Raw genomic sequence first — 27306 nt, 5'->3', positions numbered from 1 at the left:
GCGCTATTTGTCTCTGATCTGTTCTGGATACTCTGAAAGCAGATACAATACAGATTAAAGAGGTAATGTGCTAGCGCTCCTACTTAGGGAGCTCCATTCACACAAACCACAGCCCTACTCTAAAGCTAGCTTTCAGGAAGGATGCATTTGAATAATAATTAAACAAAAAGCCTCTTTGCTTGTAATTTTTCACTGACTAGCACTCCAGCCATAAATACTTGTTTTCCTGAAAACTGACAGAAAACACATAGCTGGAAAAAAAGAGATTGATCACAGTATGCTGTGGATATGCAAAGTGGGCAGAAAATGTATAAACCAGCAGAAAATCCACTCTGTTCTGAAATAGGAGAAAAGAATTTATGAAATAAATTCCTATATTCCTAAATACTCCAGCAACAGTATTTTTTTTTTTTCCTTTTCAGTTACTCAGGCAGGGTAATGCAAGGTGGCCTCTTTGGCCTTGTGTGCTTGGTTTTGCCATTAACTCAGTCAAAACAGGTTTTGTCAGCCTACAACCATACAACCATGCACCCAAGCCTTGAATTGATTCTTTACAGAGCTGGAGGAATATCAGAAGTTTGAAAAAAAGATTTTCAAGTCCTTACGTGTAAACGAATGTTGTGTCTCTTTTTCATCCTTCCACACACTGTCCTTCTGTTTGCTTTTCTATTTTTAATACCTTCATTTTCTTAACTGCCTTTTAAAAATGCCTCTGGTTAACACAGTTTTCATCAGATAAAGCTCACTGACAAGAGAAGGCAGTGGCAGAGACACACCACGTTCAGAGAGAAAACAGCTTAGCTCTTAAGTGCAGCATTTATGATAAAGGATGGAAGAAGACACTCAGTTGTCTCCTAAAATAGGATCCATGCCAGGCAATATCAGATCTAGCCATAGTTTAATTTCTCATAAAGCAAGTTCTTGGAAGAGAGCAGAAAGAGGACATCACAGGATGGATATTGAGTTTGTTGTAAGCACAACTGTTGAAGCAAGCACTAGCTAAATACGTATGCAGCTAGATGCTCTGGCCTGGCTTTTCACAAAAAAGGACTTTGTGTACCTTTCACATGCTCAGAACGGAAGTGCCCAGTGCACCTTTTCTGTGATTCCAGCAACCAAATAACAGAGGGAACAGTTCAGCTTATAAATCTAGTAGATGCACAGTGCTTCAGTCACTCTCCCACAGACTGCTGCAAATTAACAGTTATAGACTGTGACAGCTTTCAGCAGGACTTCCTCCACAAGAAGGGATAACTTTGCATGTGGAAGAGTGGTTTCATATGCACCACAATTGTAGAAAAAAGGCAAAGGGAAGAAAGTCTGTGAAATTCAAGGACAAATACATGGCCACAGAGTCTTAAAGTGGACTCATACTTTCTTAGAGATGTAAGCAGCTTTCCAACATGCCCCCTATTTCTTCAGGATGGTGTGAAAATCTTGTTACCTGGTAGAGAAAAAGTACATAGACTACCTTGGGAAAAATTCCTAGAGTGCATCTCTCCATTGGAAATAACAAGCTGTATGGCACTCTTGTGTAATTCACGTTTCTCAAAACTGTGCTAATGTGCCAACAGAAGTCATGATACTGCATATAAATGAACTGCATATAAATAAACACCGTATATCAACCCTCAGAAACTCTTGACAGAAAGTAGTCTGTGTACAAATAAAAATGACTTCTGCCCCTTGCTAAACTATCCTCTTTGTCATGAATTATTACCACTTACAGCAAGCCTGCAGACCAAAATAGCTATGCCTGACCCTGCACAACCTCCTGGTCTACGTAACAGTGAGCAGGTGGAAAGAAATGCAACAACTGAGCCAATGCTTCATAAGAGACCATGGTGTCCAGCCACCAAGCTACACACTGGGCCAGCTCTGACATATTCTAAGACAAGCAGAAGCTGATTTTTACTTCTGAAATGCAATGTTGACATGCTTTACATGTGGCAGGGACAAACCTGCGGAACTGGAAGTGCCATTTCTAGAATTTAATCTTAGAAAGCTCAGAATTTTTCAGCAGTTTAGGGTTCGTTTTTTTTCCAGCAAATGTTCTTCCATCTAAACAGAACTGCAGATGAGTTTCCCTAGTTTCTCAAATGGAAAAGTTTTGGAAAAATTATTATTTTGTGGGAAAAACATCATATTATAACACTTGAAAACAAAATTCCAAAGTACAGCATGAAAACGTGGTTTAAGTTAATGTGCTGCCCCTTCTACGCTCTGATTAACTAAGTCAGGTGCACTTGCAAAATACCACTGAGCTTGTGGTGGTTGTGGCTTCACGGGCACCTGAGCCTACATCAGAGCTTTCTGCTGTCAAAGAGGGAAGCCACACTCTTGTCTCCTTCTTCTCACTCCTCTTACCCTTCATCTTCCTTCTCCCTGTGCTCCTACCCACACAGACTTGTCTAACCATGCCTTTTGGAGAATTGCTTAAACTTTTATTGACCCGTGGAAAAATTATCTAGATGGGTTTGTTTTCTATTGAATTAATGAGTCACAGCGAGGTCATGAATGGTTTAAAATCTGTGAGGACATTGCACAGAATTAGTTATTGCCCTTATTCCAGTACATTTGCAAACTGTGCATACTGACTGAATGAGATTTGAATATATTACAACAAAAACCCCAAATCCGTTATAAATGGAGCAGAGTAGCCTTTGAGTAAAGATGTTCATAAGGCAGTCCTAAAGAAATAGGCTGTAGCAGGTGAGTAAAGCAAGGCCTTCTGTAAACATAAGCAATGGGAGAATTATTTGCTGGGCTCTAAACTTCACAAATCCATAAATCATACTGATACGGAGGGGATGATGACCTCAAAGTAATCATTTGTACATTTTCTAAGCAAGTAGTCCTCAAAAACATATCCTTCCCACTGCACTACAGATGGAATGCACATGCGAATAAGAAATCATTCAGCAGTATATGCATGAGGATACTTCCATGATTGTTTTGAAGGGCAAAGAGGCTTAACCAGAGGCTGTAGCCTACTGTGAGATATTCACCATCTGCTTTTTCTTCATATTACTTTGGTGTATTCCCAAAGACAGCATTCCGAAAAAAGCTTATAATTTCCAAACACGTTTACTTAATAGGCAGTCTCTACATCTTTCTGACCCCCGGACAGACCTTATTAAAACAGCAGAGCCACAGTATGCAAATACCTACACTTCAGAATCCAACCCTCCTGCATTATTTGAATGATCTAGTTGATGTTCATAATGAGATACTGTGCAGTTTCTGAAAACGACCCAGATGTTTCCTTTGCTTATAGCATTTAAGGAGTGAAATGAGGGAAGAAACAGGTCTTATCAGAGTTCCTTATCAGGAAACTCTGGCAAACAGATTGCTTACATCTTACCAACAGAAAAATGCTATAATTTTACCAGTGAGGAGCCAGATATGAACACCTACCTGTATTTCTTCTTACTTATCCTACAAGCATTCAACTTGGAAAAGACCTTAAATGTGGGGTCCAATCATCTTACCTCCATGCCAAAAAAATCTCCTTGTAACAGTTTTCCACTCAGTTTATCCTACAAATATTAACTGAATCAAAGCTAAACAAACTAGACTTTGCTGTTAGTAGCTCTCCACTGCTCAAAGATCAGCTCTCCTGACTGAAAATAAAGGATGTTTGAGAAAGACTACTCTGAATCACATAACTTCATATGAATTCAAAAGTCTGATCACAAACAGAATCAAAGAATCTTTTAGGTTTCCAACCTAAATGATTAAGATCATCGAGCCCTGAACAGTTGCCTTATTTCTGTTGAATAACATGCTTTGTATTGTTGATTCAGTACACTGAGGTACCTTAGAAGGGATTTCTCTATAGCCAACAGTGCCAGTGTGTAGCTTCCTGCTTGGGGACACTTTGTCTCTTTGAAGTGAACAGATGCATAACACTGTAATTTCTGTTGCTGAATCATCAGCCTTCCCAAAATCATAATAATGTCAAGGGCTTTTTAATTAATTAGTCTGTGAACTTAGTGACAAGACACTGGAACCATGAGTGACTGTGTGATCTGCCCAGATCACTGTTCAGTCAGTTCAGCAGGCATCTCCTGGATCCCACCTCCAGCAGGTTCCCGCTGGTGCCTCCTGCTCTTCTTCAAAGCCCAACTGTCAGGATTTGGTTCACAAAAATGCTTGTCTACCATACTCCACCCTGGTCTGCAACAGATAGCACCCAGATCCTATGCCTCTACCCTCTAGTTCCCTTTCCCCTCCTCCTAAAGCTGTCTCGTGAGGAGCATACACGGGTGCCCGAACTCACACAATCTTCAGCACAGCTGCTGCTTTACTGCAGCTGCACAGCAGTGTGCAACGCCTGTATACCTCCCATCAGATGGCTGCTGAATAGGGCGACAGGGTGGATGATGAGGGAAGACCTTGAAATTCCCCACTTTACCAGGATCAAATTGTGGGGTAACAGAAGCAGGAGACATTTTACAAAATAAGTAGAATCAGCTATTGATTTAAAAATAATTTTCTTGAGTCACAGTTGAGATAGCGAAGATCTCTGCTTACTTTTTAGGCTGAGGAAAATGCAAAATACTCCTGTAAGTTATCATGAATATAAGCTACAAGCTACTTTTTCATAAACTTCATGAGCAGTGACTTTGCAGTAGAAACTTCTCAGTGCTTGAAGGTGATAGAACAACAATTGAAATTAGAACATTAGATCTTGTTTGGGCAAGAAAGAGAATTACATTTTCTCAGTACCACTGAAAATAAGAACTTAAAAATTTCTGAGCCAAACTAGAGACATCAACATTTGAAGGCATCAGTGCAAATTTCCAGGACTCGGGGTGGCAAAAAAGGCCTTTCAACTGAGAGAAGGTTTTGTCTGGGTAGGTACAGTAATGGAGAATGATAAACTAAGGTGTTATCTCCAACAGATGTTGAATTAGATATAGAATGATAACAATTTTAAACTTAACATGATCAGTTCAATGTCCAGCATGGGAACAAAACCAACAAGCCATTAAGTTCAGCAATTTTTATCGCAGAAGGTATTGGTGCAAAGGCCAGAAGAGCATCATCAGCATACTACCAAGTTTTGCTACTGAAATACATGAGATACTAAAAATGACCTTAAATGACAATGAATTATCCTGATGGACAATGAGTTGTGTGTGACTCAGCAGTGTGTCCTTCCAGCCAGGAAGACCAACAAAGTACAGGGCTACATTAGCAAAAGTGCTGCCAGCAGGACAAGGGAAGTGATATTTCCCTCTACTGCACACAAGTAAGGCGACATTGAGAATGTGGAGTCCAGTTTGAACTTCCTTCTCAACCCAGTATGAGATGGATATTAACAAACTAAAGGCCACTGAGACAATCACTGAGGAGAGGCTGAGGCACTTGAGTTTGCTGGGGCTGGTGAAGAGACAAGGGAAGCTATCTAACGGCAATTGACGGAGCAGCACACATGGAAAGGGCAGTGGTCACAGGTTGCAATAAGAGAAATTGCAGTTGGGAAAATAAAATAAAATATTTTAAATTATGGTGGAACACTCTGCCCAGGCTGCAGCATCTCCCTCTGCAGAGATTTTCAAATCTCTGCTGGACAAGGCCTGAACAACCTGCTTTAGCTTTGAAGTTAGCTCTGCTTTGAGCAGGGGGTTGGACCAGATAATCTCCAAGAGCTCCTTCAAATCTAAACTACTCTGTGATCCATGATTGATCACCCTAGAGAAAAAGTAAAATTATTCATATACTGCTTGCAAATAACAAGATTGTCCTTTGAATACTCAGAGACCGAACTGTTTATTCTAAAATGACCCTTTGCTCAAGATCAGAGTTGCTGGTATTCATAAGGCAATTGGGTATCAACATTATCACATAATGAATGGCAGCACAAACTGATCTTAATACCCCTGAATAACAAGACAAAAACCATGAACTGGCTGTACTATTTATTTACACAGTAAAGTACATTTTAAAAAAACCTCGGCTTTTATAATTCCTGGAAGGCTGTTTAGAATTTCTTGCTTTTAATAGAATTCAGCTCTACTTTTTTCCTTAAGCCATTCAACTTGTTTGTTGTGAACAAGAACCCAAACCCCAAGAGCAAAAACCCCAACAGAAAGAAACAGCACTGGATAAAAGGAAATTTTTTCTGGTGTCATTGTATAATTCTACATGTGAAAATTCAGACCTGGAGTTTTCACAGACTACTGTAAACCAACTATGTTAAAAAAAAAAAAGATCAGAAAACAGCATCATATCATTCCTTCTGGCAAAACCAATTCCACTAAACAAAACATCACTAAGAATGAATCCTTTGTCTGTATGACACAGAAATGATAGAAACTTGTATTGTACACTCTATGGTTTGAAATAATATGAGATTGTGTAACCTTAGTGGCACATCTAAATAATGTCTAAATGATCTTTGGTCACCAATTAGCATGGAGCCAATTTGAGGAAATGAACTTGCTCAGTAGATTTACTTTTTTCTAGAACAAAAATGGTTTGGTTCACTTTTAGTACACGGCATAACTCGAAAATAGTCATGATATCATCAGATTTTTATTTTTATCGCTGTTTTAATGAAAAATACAACAAAAGGTTATTAGAATAAAGTGATTTTACTAATAAGTTAGTTTCAAGAACCACTTATTTCTGAAAAAAATGGATGCATCTGTAACATGCATTTGTACTTTCCTTTAACTCTCTATTTGTTCATGCAAATATATGAACAAATATATATGCAAAGTTCATGCAAAGTCAGGACACAAACCCCCTCAATTCATGCTTGGAAATGCAGGATTTGTCTATGGCTTAAAGCAGCCCCCTTAGAAGTACTACAAAATGTTTCCAGTAACATTTATGCCTTCATTAGACATTTATCCGAGAGTCAAATTCTGATGATGAGTCACATTAACTTACAGTATGTGGAATTGCTTTATTATGAAACTTCACCTTCAGAAATTGAATGATTTCAGCAGGTAAGTTATTTCTCTAATTCCATTTCACATTCATCTCCCTGTACCATCCCAGTAAAGGAGTGTGTTGACCCACTGTGCCTAATGTATCTGAAAAATCTTATTTGATATAGAGAATGTCATCTGTTCAAATTCAGGTTAGTTTATCAAGCCAGTTAGATTTTTCTTAGTTACGGTGGATTAAACTCCATGCTTGAATGATCCCAAGGCCTAATCATAATGATTCACTGGTACATAGAGACTAATTTTTCAGGTCTTTCAGAAAGCAGGTTATAAGACAGAATCATAGAATCATAGAATCCACTGGGAAGGGAACCACTGGATCATCGAGTCCAACCATTCCTAACACTCCCTAAACCATGCCCCTCAGTACCTCATCCACGCATCCCTTAAACACCTCCAGGGAAGGTGACTCAACCACCTCCCTGGGCAGCCTATTCCAGTGCCCAATGACCCTTTCTGTGAAAAATTTTTTCCTGATGTCCAGCCTGAACCTCCCCTGGCAGAGCTTCAGGCCATTCCCTCTTGTCCTGTCCCCTGTCACTTGGGAGAAGAGGCCAGCTCCCTCCTCTCCACAACCTCCTTTTAGGTAGTTGTAGAGAGTAATAAGGTCTCCCCTCAGCCTCCTCTTCTCCAGGCTAAACAACCCCAGCTCTCTCAGCCGTTGCTCGTAAGACTTGTTCTCCAGCCCCCTCACCAGCTTCGTTGCCCTTCTCTGGACACGCTCCAGAGCCTCAACATCCTTCTTGTGGTGAGGGGCCCAGAACTCAGCACAGTACTCAAGGTGCCGTCTCACCAGTGCCGAGTACGGGGGCAGAATAACCTCCCTGGCCCTGCTGGTCACACCGTTTCTGATACAAGCCAAGATGCCATTGGCTTTCTTGGCCACCTGGGCACACTGCTGGCTCATGTTCAGTCAGCTGTCAACCAACACCCTGACGTCATTCTCCTCCAGGCAGCTTTCCAGCCAGACTTCTCCTAGTCTGTAGCACTGCATAGGGTTGTTGTGCCCCAAGTGCAGGACCCGGCATTTGGCCTTGTTAAACCTCACGCCATTGGTCTCAGCCCAGTGGTCCAGCCTGTTCAGATCCCTTTGCAGAATCTCCCTACCCTCCAGCAGATCCACGCTTCCACCCAGCTTAGTGTTATCTGCAAACTTGCTAAGGGTGCACTCAATGCCTTCAATCCAGACCATTGATAAAGACATTGAACAGGGCTGGACCCAGTACCGAGCCCTGAGGAACCCCACTTGTAACTGGCCTCCAGCTGGAGTTAACTCCATTTCCCACCACTCTCTGGGCCCGGCCATCCAACCAGTTTTCAACCCGGAGAGTGTGCGCCTGTCCAGGCCAGAGGCTGACAGTTTCTGAAGCAGAATGCTGTGAGAAACTGTGTCAAAAGCTTTATTTAAGTCCAAGAAGACTACATCCACAGCCTTTGCCTCATCCAGTAGTTGAGTCACTTTGTCATAGAAGGTGATCAGGTTAGTTTGGCAAGATCTGCCTTTCATGAACCCCTGTTGACATTGAAGAATATATGTTGAAGAATACAACTGGAGTCTTAGGAAAAAATGTACTAACAAAGCATAGACCATCTATTCACAAATAAGATCAAAGCATATCTTTGAGATAAACAGTAGTTATGCATACAGTACTTAATATTGCTCCCCCCTGTAATAAATAATGAAAATTAAATAAATAAATAAATGAAATAAAAATAAATAAATAAGATAATCAGTATGTCTCAGCCACTAGACTTCTGTGCCTCCAACACACAATGTTAAAATCTGTGATTTTTCTTCACATTCATGAAGACTGTGGAATTTTTAAGCAAAAGCTGAATTCCTGTATTTCCTTCATGCCATAAGCTAATTACTTAGTGTTTCAGGAAAGCATCATATACCCCATGGCTCACAATACAGTTGGCAGCCTTACACACAGAGCACTGGATTTACATACAGCCTCCAAAAAGCTTTAAAAATCCATGTCCGACCTCACCTGGAGCTGATTGCATTATGAGTGCTGGCAGCACACTGACCTACACGGCACAGGGCATGGTGGGGTGGCAGGACCATGGGCAGGAGGCTGCTGGGGCAGGAGGTTGACAGGGCAGGACACACCTGGCTAAGTGGCGCTCCTCTCACCTTCAACCACCCCGTGCACTGCATGTACCCGACTAAGTAGACCTGAATACGGAGAATGGCTTTGCCAACAGTAGAGTCCCTAGGGCAAGTCACACGAATTGAGATGACTACATAAAGCTATCTCACATGTAAAGGCAGAGAATCAGCAGGTCTGAATCCTCTGGTTTGCAGTCTGTGCTGTCTTGCCACCCAAAATACCCAGTAAATGTGACCTGTGGCTGCTGAAGCAGCTGCACAGTGGGTGAGTGCTCTGTGAAGGCTAGGGAAGAGCTCCATCCTCCAATATCCCTTGCAACACCCATTTGCTGTTCTTTAAAGTAAACTCATAAATTGCCCTCTGGTCACCTGTAATCCTGGAGGCTTATCCCTGCATTCCTCTAACTGCAATATTAAAAAATGGATGAATTTTGAACAGGAAATATTGTATTGATTCATCTTATACTTGGATTTTGCAGTACAATGTGTGTAAGTGGGAGTTTTCATTATAAATCTCATTTTGAAGGCTTTATGACTGGCCTGTTTCAATTCTCTCTGGGCTCAGAGCTTGCTAGATATGTTTTACCCTGGAAGATAAAAATTGTCTCGAAAATGAGATAGAGAATGAAAGAAAGAAAAAGAATGGTGTAGCTGTCTTTAACTACAGGAACATATTTTGAACCAAATATATGAAACACTGAAATTTGACAGTCCTTATTTCTTTTATAACTTGGTGGCTTTTGAAACAATAACTTAAATCATCAAAAATGTAAGAGTCTATGCACATCCTCAGGAAGTAGTTATTACGTTCTGGGTAAAAGATGCCTATCATTTAGGATAAAACTATCTTTTCGGTATTACTGCAAGTGGCTTGACTTTTACGGCAGAATCTAGGAGGCAAACTGGAAATTTCCCATAGTCCTGTGATGAGGTAAAGCTCGTGCAGAATTTAAGGGTATACCTTTCTTAAGCAAACAAAGGATCCCAAACAGTTGGAGTTTTTTGGAGAATCAGGGTGGGACCTGGAAAGGACACTCAGATGCTCAGAAGCAACATGCAGAAGTTCATATGCAGTGTATGGATATGTTTTAACTCACATAATGTGCTGTGCCTTGCTTCAGCTTTTCTGTCTGCTTTTCAAACTTGCCAGAACACTAATATTCATATGATAAAAGAGCACCTAGCAATTTATTTGCCTGGCCTTTATGAAGTATGTCATATCAGGATTAAGGTTTTAAGGTCAGGACTTTCTCTTTGCAAAAGTAACAGATCTAAGAAACGAAAACAATCTCCTGTTGTAATATCCCTGCAAATTTTCAGATTCAATTTCCTGCATTTTTACTTTAGCAATTGCTTGGGCAAATGGAAAGTGGTATACGGACATAACAGGTTCTTCAAGTTATAACAACGAACATGAAAATACCAATGAGAAATAAGTTCTTCAATAGACAGTTTTGCTTACCTGTGTAGGACCAGTCAATCTCTTCAATCAATTTCCGCTGTTGTCTATAGTATCCGTACACCAAATCTGCAAAATAGCAATGAATTTACAATATAAAACCCAGAAGACTAACAGGAACATGAAGTATAGATGACATACAGCCCTCCAGCAAGATAATCACGCTTTTAATTATTGATGAATTAATTACTTTGTCCTTATCTCAGACATTGAATGGCAAGTCTTGGTTAAATAGAGTGTAAATAACACCAACACTGTAGCATATAAAAGACACGAACAAAGCAAAAAATACTTTTAATTTTATCTGCATGTAATTTCTTATTTAAACTTTTAGCTTAAGACGTGACATAGTTACACCAGTTGGATTTATTGTTTATTGTCTCCAAACGTTCTTTCACAGTTTTCTTTCTTTGTGTTCATATTATGTCTATTTTCTTTATGTGCCGTCCAGTTTTTTATGTTCCCTTTCTTTCTTTCTTTCTTTCTTTCTTTCTTTCTTTCTTTCAAGTTTTCATTACAAGTGAGCTTTCCCTTTAACAATTGATACAACTACCCCTGGAAGAAACCATCTTCTGGAATGTCTTTTAGAAAGATGTCTAGATTCTACATTACTTGAAAATTATTGTGAGTTAAACTTTCACCTCTGTGTGGTCAGGACTTCACAGATTTCTCCTAACTTTGTATTACTGATACCATTTAAAGATAGTGAACAAAATATTCTGAAATGTCATTTCATTGTGTACTAGCATCAGCAATATTATAGCTGAAGTATATGAAGTTACTTGTATCTCCATAAACTTTATGGAGAGAGAAAGCTAGATGTTATATACTTTTAAATGACATATTTCTCTAGAGAGAAATATCTAACTGTATAAATACTCATTGATTTATTCTGACTACTGAATAACCTTCACCATTATCCTTTTTATGCCAGTACAACTATAGCAACACAACTGATGTATTAAAATAGAAGACTATGTCCCCTACTACTTCTTAATATATGTAAATTGCAGATACAGGTTTTATGGGACTGTCATTTCAAGAGTCATAATGTTAACTTTCTTCACTAAATACTGCTCTAGAGAAGCACAAGATAGCTTATTTAAAAAATAATGGTATATCAGCATGTTGAGCACACATATGGATTGCTTCCTTGAGAAAGCGCCATGGAATTCTGCTCACATTCTGCAATACGTACAATATAATGAAACGATTTCATAGAATTCCTTTCTTTTTCTTTAATGCAGAAAAGTATGTAGTGCCGATTATGGGATGTTAAATCATAATTGCTCTTTGCAAAGTTAGAAATGTTCTGTGTCTTACAATGACACTCTGCTACCTATCTGAAGTCCGTTTGTTTCAATAACTCTATCAGGAGTTCTGCCTCCTCTGTGAAATTGCATTTGACCTTAGCTGTTTTTCTCTTCCTTTTCTCCTTCCTGGCTTAAAAACACCCCAGTCCTTGCAAGACTTTGTAACATTCACCCACAAGATTTCTACAAAAAGATGAAAACTCACATGGAAGTAATAGCACTGGAAAAGAATTTACATGCACCACCGTTGCCTTTGGACCACATTTTCAAGGCAATGTGCCTGCTTTTTTAATTAATTATGTAAAAGCAAGCTGTTTATGTTCTGATTCACAGGTGTTGGTTGTCTCCAGTTTCCTCCTTTATCCATTGTCCTCCTAATTGTTACTTCAAACAATCAGTTGAGCATTCATATGCTAACTAAGCAGGGTTTGGGCGTGAGAGCGACCCACTAACTTTTTAAACTCCACATGGAGGTCTGATGGACAAGGAATGATAGCTTCAATGAACAAGAAAGAAAAGGGTCAAGGTTCACCTTTTTTTGGCGCATTACACACTCACAGACTCAGTAAATCTTACAGAAAGTCTTTATAAGTGCCAGGAGACATTAAGAATTCATATACCTTTTTTCCTCTGCTATTCACCTATTGTGCTCCCACAGCCCCTTCACAGCACACTCACAGCCACGTGCCTTCTCACATCTGGAGGGATGGTCTTGCTTCTTTCCACTAAAAATATGTGGCAAAATTGAGGATGGAAATCAAATTCCATTTTGGGGAAGGAAGTGACTGAAGAATCATAACTAGCACAGGTGTCAGAGAAAAGCTGTGTGTGAGTACATGAGGACGAGTGAATGCAGCAATTCTTCCTTTGAGCTTCTTGTGTAAACTGCTACTTGTGTATCCTATAAAGCACTGCTCTATAAACTGTCAGTATTGATCATCTAACACTGTAGGGACCAGCTGGAAGGAAATTATTTTAATTTTTTTTTTTTTTAATATATTATTTAGAGTTAACAAATTGACACCCCTTTTCCTCATGGTACTTCTGCTTAAATAATGTAATTAAATTCCTTACATGTAATTTAAATGAATATCTTAATAATGAGAACATCTTCACGAAAGAGAAGGCAAAACTGATGTCAAATTTGTGGTTTTATATGTAAATGTCTGATACTGACACTTGAGATTGATCAGCTTCACAGCATGACTCCTGAGACACTGACTGACGTCTCCAGCCAGTGCCCACAATACTTTGGATTTTATTACTTGAGGTGACGCTTTATGAAGCAAAAAATCCTTAATGTTCTCTCTTGCTTCCAGAAAGCTGTTGAACATGTTCCCACAGACTGTCAATTTATTCATAGAACAAGGCAGCTCAGCTGTGGGTCATATTTTAAACAGTTTTATGGTTATGTTTCTGTGCCTGTCACGGAGACATGCAAGATATCATTAAAATGGTTCTTGTTCCCTTTTTCTACGCTCCTTCAAAGACAAAGTTTTCTGTCTGAGGCTATAAGATTTGTCTCTTTCTATATGCTGTCCAGACAGTGCACACCTCAATGGCCAAGGCCCATGAAGTCAGGAATGATGGTGGCAAATGCTCCCCTGCTCATGAGGAGTAGTGGGGATGACTGATTTGTGGCTGAACTTGTCTCACGTTCAGTCATAGGGTCAAACAGAGAAGATGGCTTTCTGATTAAAGCTTAGTATTGGGAGTAATAAGATCTTGTGCATCTTTCTTGTTGTTTAAAAAGTATAAATAACCAGGTTTTCTTCCTCCTGACATGAGTCTGATATTCCTTTTGCACTTACTGGCCTCAGTTGAGTTGCTTTTGATTTACTGCTGTGAATGAAACAGTCTGTTCTTCAGTGTGTATTTATGCATACGTAAAAGTAAAAAAATGAATAGTTTTAAATACTAACAAGAAAGAAACGTCTGTGAGGGAGACACTCTGGATTTGGCACTCTATGCCAGGATAATAAGTCAGAGAAGTGGAAACGGGACTTTAAAACTCAGGAAAAATCTGTATGATGCTGAGGCAACAAGCCCCAAGTATCCACCAGAGACTCCTTTCCTAAGCCTTGATAAAAAGGGTGTTCTGAGGACAGCGCTTGAAACACAAAGTATGCTTGGGGATGCTGCGCTCAACAGGCTGCTTTGCTATGCAGGATAGAAGGTCAGGAGTAATCTGTCACTGTAATTTATACCAGGCTGCTGTAATTTTACCAGCCCTTTATGCTTGTCCTTTTTGCCCCAGTGGTGTCAAGAGGTATCAGCTGCTGCACTCAAGAGGACAAAAAGAACAGCCTGCTTTGGGTTTCACCTCTATTCAGCCTGGACTTACGAGCTGCACCTCCAGCAGGGCCATCATTTACAAGATTCTGACATCAGAATGATAATGTTATAGGAACCGGGATACATTTAGGTAACAGGTTGTGTCTACAGTTGTGAGATTTTCTACAAACTTATGTAGACTTATGTTCTGTGTGTACAGTAAGTGCAGGCACTCTTAACTCTGCATTCAGATTGCTGACTCGGTTTGGTTCTGGGAGGTCATGTCTCACTCAACATTTTCCTCTTGTCCCAAAATCTAATTTGGGAGCAAAGAGGATAGACTCTAAAGTCATAAGCTTTCATCTAGTATAAATGGATAATGGCAGTGCATTACAGTCATGGAGATAAAGGCTGAATTGGTATTAAAACTGGCAGGAATTTCAATTTACGTGGGCAGAATTCAACCTGTGGTTCTTAGATCAAAGAAAAGCACAGGAACTCTTAGGATGACAGCAAAGGTGTGAGTGATCACTGAAAATATGTGACAATTTTCTCTCTGAGAAATACAAAATTTCTCATTTGGAACAAATCATGTTTCATGAGATCTCTGCTACGTACACTTGTATTATTGACACTGCAGAAACTGGAAGCTGTGAACACCAGAAGCGTACAAAGGTTTGAAGAAGACTTCAAAAATCTGTGGAGAAATCCACACACTCCTTCCATACAGTGACACCACTTTTAGTTCACCAAGTCCATTGACAAAATAGGGAGGATTATACTGGGAAATTATCTTTGAATATTTGCCCTATTTTAATGCACTTGCATTTGCTATATGTTATTGCTGGAAACAAGTCATCAGACAAGTGGCTTGGACTAGCAATTTTTATTCAAAAACACACTGCACTTGCCCAGACACTGAGCAAACTGTTCAGAAGTACAAAGCAATAGTTACCCAGGTTCAGATTTTCCACAACACAAACGGTCCCAACTCTACTGAAGACTACCGAGATGCATCAATTTATTTCTGAATATAATATGAACGTCTTGGATGCTGTTCATTCAAACACAGTAAGGCAGCTCAGTCTTTATGGTCTACTTGATCTACTACCTCTACTCTTCATTGGCACTTTATGCACAGTAAAGCATTTTGAAAGTCAGATTTTTTGATTAAGACACAAATCTCTTCACTGGCAAAGAATTAGAACTTTTAGAACAAACTGAAACGGTATGATAACAACGGTTATAGAGGGTAGCTAAAAACAAATCGGTACATGGCTAGTGGCTAAGAAGTGGGACACCAGACAAAGTCACTGCAAGGAAGTCAGACAGGAAGACGAACTCTAAGAACTAGCATAATAATAAATTTTAAAAAAGAAACTACACGTGTTAACAAAATAAATGCTCAGTGCTTTTCAAATATGAAAAGATTACAATTAAACATTGGAAAGATTTGTATTATGCAGGTTCTACTTCTGGAAGTAAACACAGAACCTTAAATACAGCTAAAACTGTGCAAAATCACCTCTGATGGGGTCATTCCTTCTTTTAGCTGACAGGAAGGTCACAGAATCCATTTCTACCTTTCATCTGTATTATGAGGGTGTAGCTTCATTGCCTCAACCGAAACAACTCTTGATTTATATTGATGGAGGAAATTAAAAGATTAAGAGCACAACCTCCTAACAGTCTTGAAGTTATAATTGACAGGAGCTATCTATAAATTCCTTTGCGAAAATGATATACATGTGTCTGAGTAAAGTCTCTTTGTTTTAAATGTATTTGATTTTGTAATGGCACCTGTAAAGTCCTTAAAACACACAAAAGCTTTAATAGCCCACCTCTATGATATCATATATTCTTCCTGCAAGTTGCAATGTGTATATCTTTTCTCAAGATGAGGCTGAGAATTCTCACAGCCTTAAAAAAATTTAAAAATCTTTTTTTACCCACATTTTTTTCTATGCAGGTTTATTTTAGGCATCAGTACATGTTCAGGTATCTATAAAGAGAGTCAGTTCCTATCATTATGCTTAAGTGTAGGCTGTTCATTCTATCACAGATTGAAAAAGTGAGATTTTTTCCTCTGTACTAAATATAAAGCCAAAACAAAACTCCTCTTGCAAATTTGTCAACTGTCATGTGCATTTACTAATACAAACTGTGTTTAATCTAAAAAAAAATTAAAGAAAAAAGTTTGAATTATTTCATTTAAAAGCTGTTACCATTAAGCATAAGAGAATGAGTAAGCACTTTGCTTCCTTAACCTGTCACAACTTTACAGTGAATAGTGCTATGAACTAAAACAATAATCCCTATTGTATCAGTTAAGGTTTAGAAATCCCATTTTATCACAATTTTCCAATGCACAGAAGACTCCAGTTTGACCAATTTATATCCTACCTCATTGGAATTTTACAAGTCTGAGGTTGACACGGTACCCAAAATTCCTAAGCAGCCAGTGGAAAGTGAGAGGGATCTCATGATACCCCAGGGATGATCCAATCTGCTTAAGTTACTTGCTTTCACCCTCGCTGTGACTACAGGCACAGTAAGAGGAAATGTTAGATGTCTCCTTTCTGTGATCTTGTGCACCATGACATCATCTGAAGATGGAGCAAAATGGTCTGGTAGACTTCACCTTCCTGCACAGCTGTTAGCAGTTACTTGAAGCATTGGCTCTAAGTGCCTGCTCACTGAAACCAAGCAGACAGTACAGGTTCTAGGTGGAAGAGTAGTGTTTATCTTCCAGAAGGGACATTTCTGAACATGCACAGGTGAGTGAAATTATGTGCCTACGAAGCTCTTGGGCTAAACACAAAGATACCTCAGTAATTTAGAGGCTATAGAACTAGGTAACCCAGAAAAGCCAGACGACTGGGTGCTGCTGAAGACGTTAAATGGAGTTTAGGTGTCCAAAGCGAAAAACAGAAGGCACCTAAGAGGACTATAAGCCTCCCAAAGATGTTACACTATTATCCCATGTATGAAGCAAAGCAAACTGGTGTTTATGACAGAAATTGGAACTGTTACTCAAAAAAGCAGGTATCAAGCAGTGATTCTGAGGACACACTATTACGTAACTCTGCCCGGATTCCTTTGCCCAAACCCTGATGGTCTTTTAATGCAACACATGTAAATTCATGGAATCATATAAATACAAAGTAAATTCAGACCAGACATAAACAAACAAATTCAATCAAGTCATTAAAACTATAGGCATTTGTTTTCAAAATTAATTTACTTCTCTCTTAGCAGTACAGGAGAGAAGCAGGAAAGAGGTTGAGTTGATCAGAATGGGATTTGATAACTTGATTTTATTTGCACGAACCTCTTCTATGTTCTGAGTGTTCCACAGACTAACTTTTATGATTCTAATTTCTAGCATAACTGTGTGTCAAGAACCTTAATAAATATAATCAGGAATGAATAATCTATGCTTTCTAAGCATCTAAGTTTAAAAACAGTTACAATCTCCTTTCCAACAAACAAGAAACATTGCAGCAGACATTTAATAAGAGCAACAAAAAATTAAACAAATTTAGCTGCTGTATCAAAAATCTCACAGTTCACATTTAACCGGCTTTGAAAAGGTTTCTAAAAATCTTTAGTATGTTTCTCCAGTGCCTTTCTGCCTGCTAATATTAACATCTACACATGAGTAAAGCTCTACAGCTTTGGGAATATCTATCTAAAACTCTTGAGAGTTAACCTTAAACAAGTTATCTCAAAGGAACATTTACGGAAATAAAATGCTTTTTAGCACAGTAGGGGCTGTGAAGTAAAGCTGTTAAAAACTTTCTTTTGCAAACTATTTCAATAGCTAAAATAATCTTATGGACCCTAATGAACAGCCTTAGACTGAATCCTATGACTGTGTCAGTGGGGGGTGGAGGAGTACTGAAGGAAATATATTCTCTAAAGAAGGACGTCTTTAATTATTAACTATTTTCCTTTTTTATTTATTTGATGCTGGAATTACAAATTCTACTTAACCATTATCCCTCCAGTCATGTAACAGTAAGCTTCCTGAAAGGTGGCTCTTCAGATAGCAATATCTTCTTTTGCTTCAGGAATTTATTTACTTAAAATGTTTTGGCAAAATTCTTTTTTCGATAACACAGGAAAAGAAAGAGGTTGCCTTGAATGATTTTTGTGTCAGTATTATTATAAAGCTAGCAATTATGCCACATATCTCTTATGAAATCATATGATCCCTTGAGGAATCACAACATCACACTCACAACATCACAACTGAAAAATTCCAAAGCTCATCATGGACACCCAGTAGCAAATGCACATTTATAAAAATATGTGTGTCTATTTGATAAAAGAAAAATAAAATGAATATAATGCAAATAATACAATGAAAAACTTAAATGTAGAACCTGTCATTTTTTTACAAATCATAATAATGACATTATATATACGTACAGGCATGTCTGGATATATGTGTATCTATAAGGATTTGTCAAAAAGGTGTACAGAAATAGATAGAAATACATATTACGCTTTTTTATGATTGTATCATGTTATAAATCTCATGTCTACTCTTTTCCTTTAGCCATTTCTTTATTGCAACTGATTACATAAACAGTTCATTTGGAAAATAAAGTGTCTCAGGATTGCTAGAGGAAACAGAGAAAAACGTGGCAAACTGTCACACCAAAAACTAAAGGCAAGACAAAGACACCTAATGCATGGGTTTGTGATTTTTTGGGTGTATGGAACTTAAGTTTCACCTTTCAATCTGACTCCTGCTGTTTAGAATTAGAAAAACCTTTGGAAAACTTTGTCAAACACATCAAACCATAACTGTTGACTCTAAGTACAGTTTAATACTAACAGAAATTTAATCCTGACATACTTGGAAGGTACATGGAATTTAACCTTTATGGTACAAACTAAAGCAGAAATGATTGGAAAAAGAGGTACATGTCACACAGATCAAGAAAAAAAATTCTAGTGCACTCAACCAGAGTCTTTCCCAAATCTTTGAGCTTTGCTCAGAGGCAGTGGCAGTGGGAAGGGACTGCCTGTTTGTTGGGGGACCGGTCCTGTTGGATGGGGCTGAGGTTCATCCAGACTTCACAGATACCAAGGACACACAGCCCCAAGTTCAACTACTGAGGCCTCTGCTTTTGGTGGGATTATGTAATTATTTCACTACAGCAATCCTGAAGTTGATTTCAAAAGTGTGTAAATTAGTACAAACAGATCAAACAACATCATTTTAATTTCCTACGATTTCTTCGGGAAAAGATGTCATATAAAAATAAAAGAATGCCAAAGAAAGGGGGATATCTTGAAGTTACTAAAAGAATCCAGCTTTAATCCTGGTTTTCAGAGGATCTATGGAAGAATAGTTCCTCCACAGGGAAGTGGATGGTCTGGGCTTTTCTTCCATGCCTTGCCAGCTTCTGCATAGAGTAAGCAGAGCACCACACAACAGCTATATTGTCATATAAACCGGGCACTTAGTGCTCACACTAAGCTCTTGCTAGTTAACATGTTTTACCCTTGTTTTGAAAAGCAGATGGTCAGTTTCTCGTCCTCTGCTTGATAGAACATACACAAATGTGATCTATTATTCTACACAACGATGTTTTTACTTTCACAGATAGCTGAAAACAGAAAGATGTATTGATTGCTCCTGGAGGTGATTGTTTATTGTCACCAATTACAGCAGTATTAACATTTGATTTTTCTCTGCAAGACTTAGAAAAAAAAATATGGGATATCAAAAAAAATAAGGTCATGCCAATTTAAAAACTATTTTCTTCACATTTCCTTTCTTTACTTCATTTTTTATTCTCTTCAGTACCTTATTATCAAAACTGTATCTACTATCGGATATAGTTTTGAGGTAAAATTCTGTCTCATGGTTTATGTATGTTGAACAGAGTACCATGAGGGAAACAGGAGTCTCATCCTAGTCCTGTCCCACATCATCCACAAAGTCAGAACTTCATGGGTGATTTTGGAATTCAAATACTAATACTGTTTGGAAGTGGAGACTCAGATATTTTGATCAGATATTCTGCATGATCTCTATAGTCATGGATCTTGCTCATTTGTGTTTAATTAATACGCTGTTCATCTTGGAGGGGGGAGTTAAATATGCCTGGGAAGCTATATAAGGCCCACATGAATGCAGACAGAACACAAACCCACCATATAGGCACACATCCCTCACCCGCCCATTCTCCTGGTGTCTAATTCATGCACATTTTACATAACAGTAAAAGGAGACAGAACACAACTGTGATTTCAGACCCTCCCCCCCAACACTGTTTTTCTTGTTCATATTCTTCCAGTTCTAATCCCCGTTGAATTCTCACAGCAGTCATAAACCTAGGTGACCAGGGTTTGACTCAAAATGTGGAAATAATATCCCTGTAAGATGACAGATACATGGTTTAATCATTGTAAACATGAAATTTCACCTTACTGCAATAACTATTTCCCCATATAATCCAGTCTTTCATTAAGGCAGTAAAAAGCCTTTTCCCAGGTCTCAGGTGGTGGTGGCACTCCATGAAAAGCCTTAATTTGTGCAGTGAACCACAAAATGGAGGTTCTGACCTCTTGTTACTTGCAATCCTATACTGAGTGTATAACACAGTTTGAACTGAGAATCTCATTGCAGCAACCCTTCTAGGTTCAGATTAGTTCAATACAACTGAAAGTTCATATATCGTGGCAGCCAGCTGTCAACACTCAATAACCAACTGCAAATTGACTGTGACTTTCTAGCAGTAAGAAATTAAATCTTCGAAACAAAAATCAGGAAGCCTGAGAATATCATTATAAATCATAGGCAGATTTTTAATGCAAACTAAACACTGTGACATGAACAAATTAAATATAACGGATCTAGCTATTAAATTTGTTTTCAGTTAATTGCAATGACTCATCTACCAAGATTAAATTATTTTTATTGCCTATTAATAAAGTAATGAATTGCTCTATCAATTAACAGCAACCAGAATCAGGGGAAAACATTATCTAAAAATGTACAGTGAGTTAATGGTTTGAGCACACTTAAATCTTATCAGTAAGTTTCAATGCACCTAAAGTGACTTGTGAACTTACACCAAGATGGATAAAGTAATTCCCACACTGGGAATTCACTTGCTTAAACGCTTTGCTGGTTTGTATCTCAGGTCCCAACAGAACTAAGGGGTTTGGACTCCTTAGGTGATGAAGAAATGGTTCTAGAAAGGGATGTTAATACTCATCTCACATTGCAGACTCTTAAAATCCTCAAAGCCCTTAATAAAGAAACCTGCCCTTGGTCAAGGTGTAGTGCACTAAAGCCCTGGGTGAAGCACTAATTAGCAGCCTGTGAAGCATGTGTGCCTGTCTCCCCCTCTCTTATGAATATTTATATAAAGGTTTTACGGTATTGGGAAAAACTTCAAAAGGGTGCATTGAGAGTGTCTTCTGTGAATATTCTTTAGGCACGTAATTAGGATGCTTTGTACTAGAGCCATTTAGACACTTCTGCCATTGTGCTAGGGAGGAAGCTCATCCTGCACATCCGCCTGGTAATGCAGAACTATGAATAGGGGATTGCCTGGAAGTTTACATATAGACTTAGCAGAAGCTCTCTCATTGTCTGTTTTCTTATAAGTGCTTCTAATTAAGGGTATAGGCTCAAACAGACAAAATGAACAGAGTGCTACAACTCCCTTCCTTGAGTGAGCAAGGAGGGTTTAAACTTCTGCAGACAAGCTCAGGGAAAATAGAAGTGCTGAGAGGAGAGGAACATACAGCTGATTCCATATCAGAAGAGATTCTGAGCCCTAATTATATATATATATATGAATAAATAAGGCTATAGCACAGACTCCAGCAAAGAAAAGCAAACTGAATTCCTAAGGGGTGGCAGGACCAAACAATCAGCACAATGTAACAAACCATTAAGACTTCAGCTGCCATAGGTAAAATGGCCAAAAGGCCCAACAGGACAAAGCTTAGAGAAACAATACAGGTGCAAATCTGAAGAGCTGCTATTGAACACAAACAGGCTGAGGCGTTTCTTGAGAAACCCATATAACATTCACAGCAGACAGGTCACCTAGTGAACAGAAGATGAGTCATTAAAGAGTGATGATTGCAACATAATTTGATTTGACATTCAAGGGACAGCCGGGGTGCCAAATTAGTACACTGATACCAACTTTTAGCACATAATGCGCACAGATTTTTTTTAAAGACTCAAAATAAAAATATTTACAGTTTTAATAGCAACGTCACTTGTTAGACATCTTCAAAATGTCTACTAATTTTCCAGAAAGGGAAACACTTAAAAGATTCAAGAGGATATGCCAAAATGTTGTGATGCACTGATGTTTCAGTTATTTAGATTGCATAGGACTATGGATCGAAGGAAGTTCAGAGAGCTATAACAAGCAAAATAAACGTGTAATAATGCCAAATGATGTTCAGCTTTGACAGATGTAGCAGCAAAAATAATTGAAAAAAAGGCATTGAGAAAAACTAGATTACTTTTTACTTTATTGAGTTTGCAATTATTTGTACCAGCTGAAAGAAGAGACCAGGACATCCCTGGACAGTTAAATCAAGTTCTTCATTCAGTGTATAGTTGGAGTCCAAGTAGAAATTTTGAAATATGTTATAAATGGTGAAGAAAGAAAATTAGTGCCCCTTAGCAAAAATCAGTGTGGCTTCATCTGGAAAACTGCATTGCCTTCTCAGAAACAATTAAGCATGATAACACAAGTGAGAGGGAACACTGATGAATGTGACCATGGAAAAGTTTCAAATAAAGAGAAATGGAAAATGTTAAGAATGCTTATTTTGGAAAGAAAACAAATAAAAAGAATAATGAATGTTGCTAAGATGAAGACTGGGAACTTTTGTTCTCTTTCTCTCTAGAAGAACAAGAACACCCAGGAGCATTAATGAGAAGGCTGAAAGTAAGAAAAACAGTGAAAGGATATACTTTTTTGTTCATATCTAGGCAATTATCACTGCAGGAAACCACTGAGGCTAAAAGCTAAATTAAAACTGAAATACCTATAAAGATATCAAGAATATTTGGAATTACCACAATACATATAAAAAGGCACCTGGCTTAGATGAGATGAGTGAGAAACGATTGGAGAAGCATCTCCCTTCCACCTATTGTGGAATTTCATGCCTGTTCTTCTGAAGCACCTGCATTGGCCTCTGTCAGATAATACTGAATTCAGGTTTAACCCAAGATGGCTATTCCTGCTATTTGCACACTCTACATAAATGATCCATAGCATTTAAAACAATGGTAACACTCGTCCTAAGTGAACTGCAGCTAGTCTTTAAACAAAACCATCACTTACTGTCCTGTAACAGACAACCTACTTCTATCTACGTAGGCAACAAAGTTAGCTTTTCAGAAATTGGCTGGAGCAAGTTAGATGATAAGACTCTTCCCTTGCTTAGAATGAATGGAATGTGTCCCTAGATGCTTTTTTTTAGCAATGTCTCCCTTAACAGTCAGGAAATTCAGTCAGGAAAACAGTATTATGAATTGATATATCTAATAAATGGAAAAATCTCAGATCCACCAGTTGCAGCTTCCTTACAGAACTAGGGATTATGTGGCTCTACTCGTGTTGTGATATCCACTATGTTCAAAGAGCAAACGCTGTTTTTAGACAGTACTGACTTGCACTTCCCTTGTACTAGAACAGGACAAAGCAGATTTTGGCCTAAACAACACAACAGAGTTCACCTGCTACAAATTCATGGGCAATGGTATTTTTAGATAGCAAAATTCTGTAGTTCCTCACTGTACACTTCATCCTCTAAACCCAATTCCTCCGCAGAGACTTACTTAAGGTGACTACTGCTACTACTAATATTGTTTTTTCTCTAGACAATTTCTAGACATTCCGCTCTATCTAATTGTGTTTGATGTAGAGAACCAAAAGAATAGCCTGATCTGGCCATTGACCCCTGCCCCTCCTGTAAAGGCAAGAGATATTCCTAAACAGCAGACTTCTGTGTATTCTCTTACATTTTGTTGCAACTTGTGAGAAAATCCTTGCTGCTATTGTCTGCTCCCACAGAGAAAGACAATTTAAATGTCTTGAAAAAATGCCAGCCATTACAGTACTTCCTCTGTCTCAATGGGACGATGTTATTGCCTTCATGGTGATCATCCATCAGTGGTCTTTTCCCTTATGCCTTGAGCAGTTACCATGTTTCTCGTTATAATTTTAGTATCCAAACAGCTCCACCAGTGAACACTCACAGAATGCTGTGGCTCTTCTGAAAATAATTCTGGGAACTTACAGCTCTTAAATTGGAGGCAAGTACCTGCTGTTCTTGCTGCATTAATTCAGAACTCTGCACTGAAAGATACTGGGTAATCCCATTTTCAAGGAAGGCCAGGAAACGTACTTACAATGCTCTCTAAATGCAGCTTGATTCGGCGATAAAGTAAATTCATTTAGCTAACACTGGTATAAAATGTTCAAGTAGCACTATACAGATACTGTAAAAAACTTACAAATTATAGGCAGTGAACATTTTATTTTCTTACATTAATCATACTTATTATTTTAACCTTGTCATCCTCATCATCAAAAGCAAGCCATTTCTAACACAAGTCTACCATTAAACTTTGGAAATATCCTGTAGCATATTAATTAAGATACAGAGCAGAAGAATCTTGTACTTTCACCAGCTGAAACAGATGAAGCTGAGACTGGTAATGTTTACTCTTGAAAATTAAATCTCTGCTGAATAGCCAAATAAACACAGGTTGCCTAATGCTACTCTTCCTTGTACTGTAATTTAATTTAAAAGCAGGCGAAAAACCCACATCATAGAATCAGTGAATGACCTAAGTTGAAAGGGATCCACAAGGATTATCGAGTCCAACTCCTATCCCTATACAGGACAACTTCCAAATTTACACCATGTGCCTGAGTGCATTGTCTGAATGCTTCCTGAATATTGTTAGGCTCAGTGCCATGACTGCTTCCCTGAGTAGCCTGTCCTACCACCACCCTCTGAGTGAAGAACTTTCTTTTAATATCCAACCTAAACCTCCCCTGGAACATCCCCCAGGGCATATGACTTAGAGGCATCCCTTAGTTTTTTAAAGAATAACTCGTCAGTGTCGTTGTCCTGGTTGGGTGGCTGATAGCAGACTTCCACAACGACATCTGTCTGCCCCTTAATCCTTCCCCAGAGGCTTTCAACTATGCCATCACCAACTGCAAGCTCCATGCATTCCAGACCTTCTGTTATACATAACGCCTCTCCCCTCTTCCCGTCCCCACCACCTCATCTGTCCCTCCTGAAGAGCCTGTAATCATCCATTATGGCACATCAGTCGCAGGACTTATCACATCACGTTTCACTAATGCCAATAATGTCATATGTTCGGGACTGGGCCAAGGCTTCCAACTCCTTCTGCTTATTCCCCATGTAGCATGCACTCATGTAAAAACACTTCAACTGTGGTTCATTGTGCCCATCTTCTCGTGGAGCAGTCTGACTCTCACTAGGATGCAGCTCCTCAGACTTTGGCATGCCTTCCTATTGCCTGTTCCTCACCAGCCTGCTATTGCCCCTTTTCCCCTTCAAATCTAGTTTAAGGCCCTATCAATCAGCCCTGCCAGCTCTTGAGCAAAACCCCTTTTCCCTTTCTGTGAGATGTGCATGCCATCAGACACCAGTAGACCTGATGATGAATAGACCATCCCATGGTCAAAAACCCAAAGTTCTGCTGATGACACCAAATTTTGAGCCACATATTGACTAGCTGAGTCTGCCTGCTTAATTCTACATTCTTCCCTGCTACTGAAAGAATTGAAAAAAATACCACCTGTGCACCTGACCCTTTAACCAACTGTCCCAGGGCTCGGAAATCCCTTTTGATTGCTTTAGGATTTCTCCTTGCTATCTTTTTGCCACCTACATGAAAAATCTCTAGTGGGTAATAGTCTGAGGGCATTACTAGACTAGGGAGTTTTCTGGTTATATCTCTTATAGCAGACCTCCCTGTGGGTTTGGTCCAGTCAGCATATCAGACCCTCTGTTCCCCTCAGAAGGGAGTCACTTATGACAACAACCCTTCTTTTTGCCTTTACATGAGTGGTGGTGATGCAGGGGGCTGACTGCCTACATGATCCCTTCATCCTAGAAGGACCTAAGCAGATGAGACTGCTACATATGATTTTCTCTGGTAAGGTAAAGAGGAGTATCATCTCAATCACCTTCTTACCAGGGTACCTGTACCAGCAGAACCATTTATGTCTGAGGCAAAGCAGAATGAGGTGGGAGACTAGACCTGAATTCTTGTTATGTCCTTTGTAGGTTGATATAGGACTCTGCATGTCCACGTTTGCTTAAGCCCCTCTATGTCTTGCCTCTTGGGTGTGCTGATTGTCTCTAGTGAGGCAGGACTTCCACCGTACATAGGAAAGCGACGGGGATTGACGCTGCTCGATTTCCAGCCCTAAAGAAGCACCACATGAATTCACTCAGCTCCCAGTGGTAGAAAGCAGGTCACAAGCCAAGAAAAGTATGACATTTTCATGCTACTAGCTACCCAAGTAAATAAAGGTTGTAAATCAATTTGGGATTTTTTTTTTCTTTATTTCAGGGACGTATCTGTTCTTCAGCTAACCATTTAATTCTCATGCCCCTCTACAGATAAATGATGATTTTGACGGTAGCAGGTGAGCAGCATTAAGCTCTTTCAAAAAGGAACCCTTAAAAAACTATGTCCAGCTCTGATTAAGTTGACTATCTGAATTCAAAGCATGTCTTTTCATGGGTTAATGCCATTGTAACTTCCTCTACACATTGAACAGATTACCATGGACACAAATTCAGACTCCTTCCATTCACACTAGGTCTCCAGCAATTTACATAAGTCTGCGGAGAAAACAGGCAGCCAGGCTTTCACTGGTATGAATATTGGGATGAAACTTTCAAACAATACATCGTTTTGTCTTCTAAAATACAGTTTACAGTAAAAACCTGCAAATTATTTAAATGCTAAGGAAAAAAACATTCTACGTAACTGTTTACAATGGTCTTTAAAAATAAATAATCACCATCCAACTACCTTAAGTTAATTTGCTGCAAAATCAAAACAGTTTGGAAATATCCCATGTAAAATAAAAATGCTACTTTGCCATGGCATAATAGTGA

The 27306-nt window shown here is 38.8% G+C and overlaps 1 protein-coding gene across 8 annotated transcripts in view; it reads right to left on the bottom strand.

Moving 5' to 3' along the window:
• Nucleotides 1-27306, bottom strand: part of PTPRZ1 (protein tyrosine phosphatase receptor type Z1) — a 135438-nt gene that overhangs the window by 84341 nt on the left and 23791 nt on the right. For all 8 annotated transcript variants that reach the window (XM_054065516.1, XM_054065508.1, XM_054065528.1 and 5 more), the window contains exon 2: nt 10541-10606. In XM_054065516.1, the coding sequence (XP_053921491.1) occupies nt 10541-10606 (66 nt within the window). The remainder of the gene's footprint in view (nt 1-10540; nt 10607-27306) is intronic.

The sequence above is a fragment of the Cuculus canorus genome, chromosome 1 (assembly GCF_017976375.1).
Source record: "Cuculus canorus isolate bCucCan1 chromosome 1, bCucCan1.pri, whole genome shotgun sequence".
Taxonomy (NCBI): domain Eukaryota; kingdom Metazoa; phylum Chordata; class Aves; order Cuculiformes; family Cuculidae; genus Cuculus; species Cuculus canorus.
The sequence above is the reverse complement of the archived record's forward strand: the minus strand, read 5'-3'. Positions and strand labels throughout refer to the sequence as shown.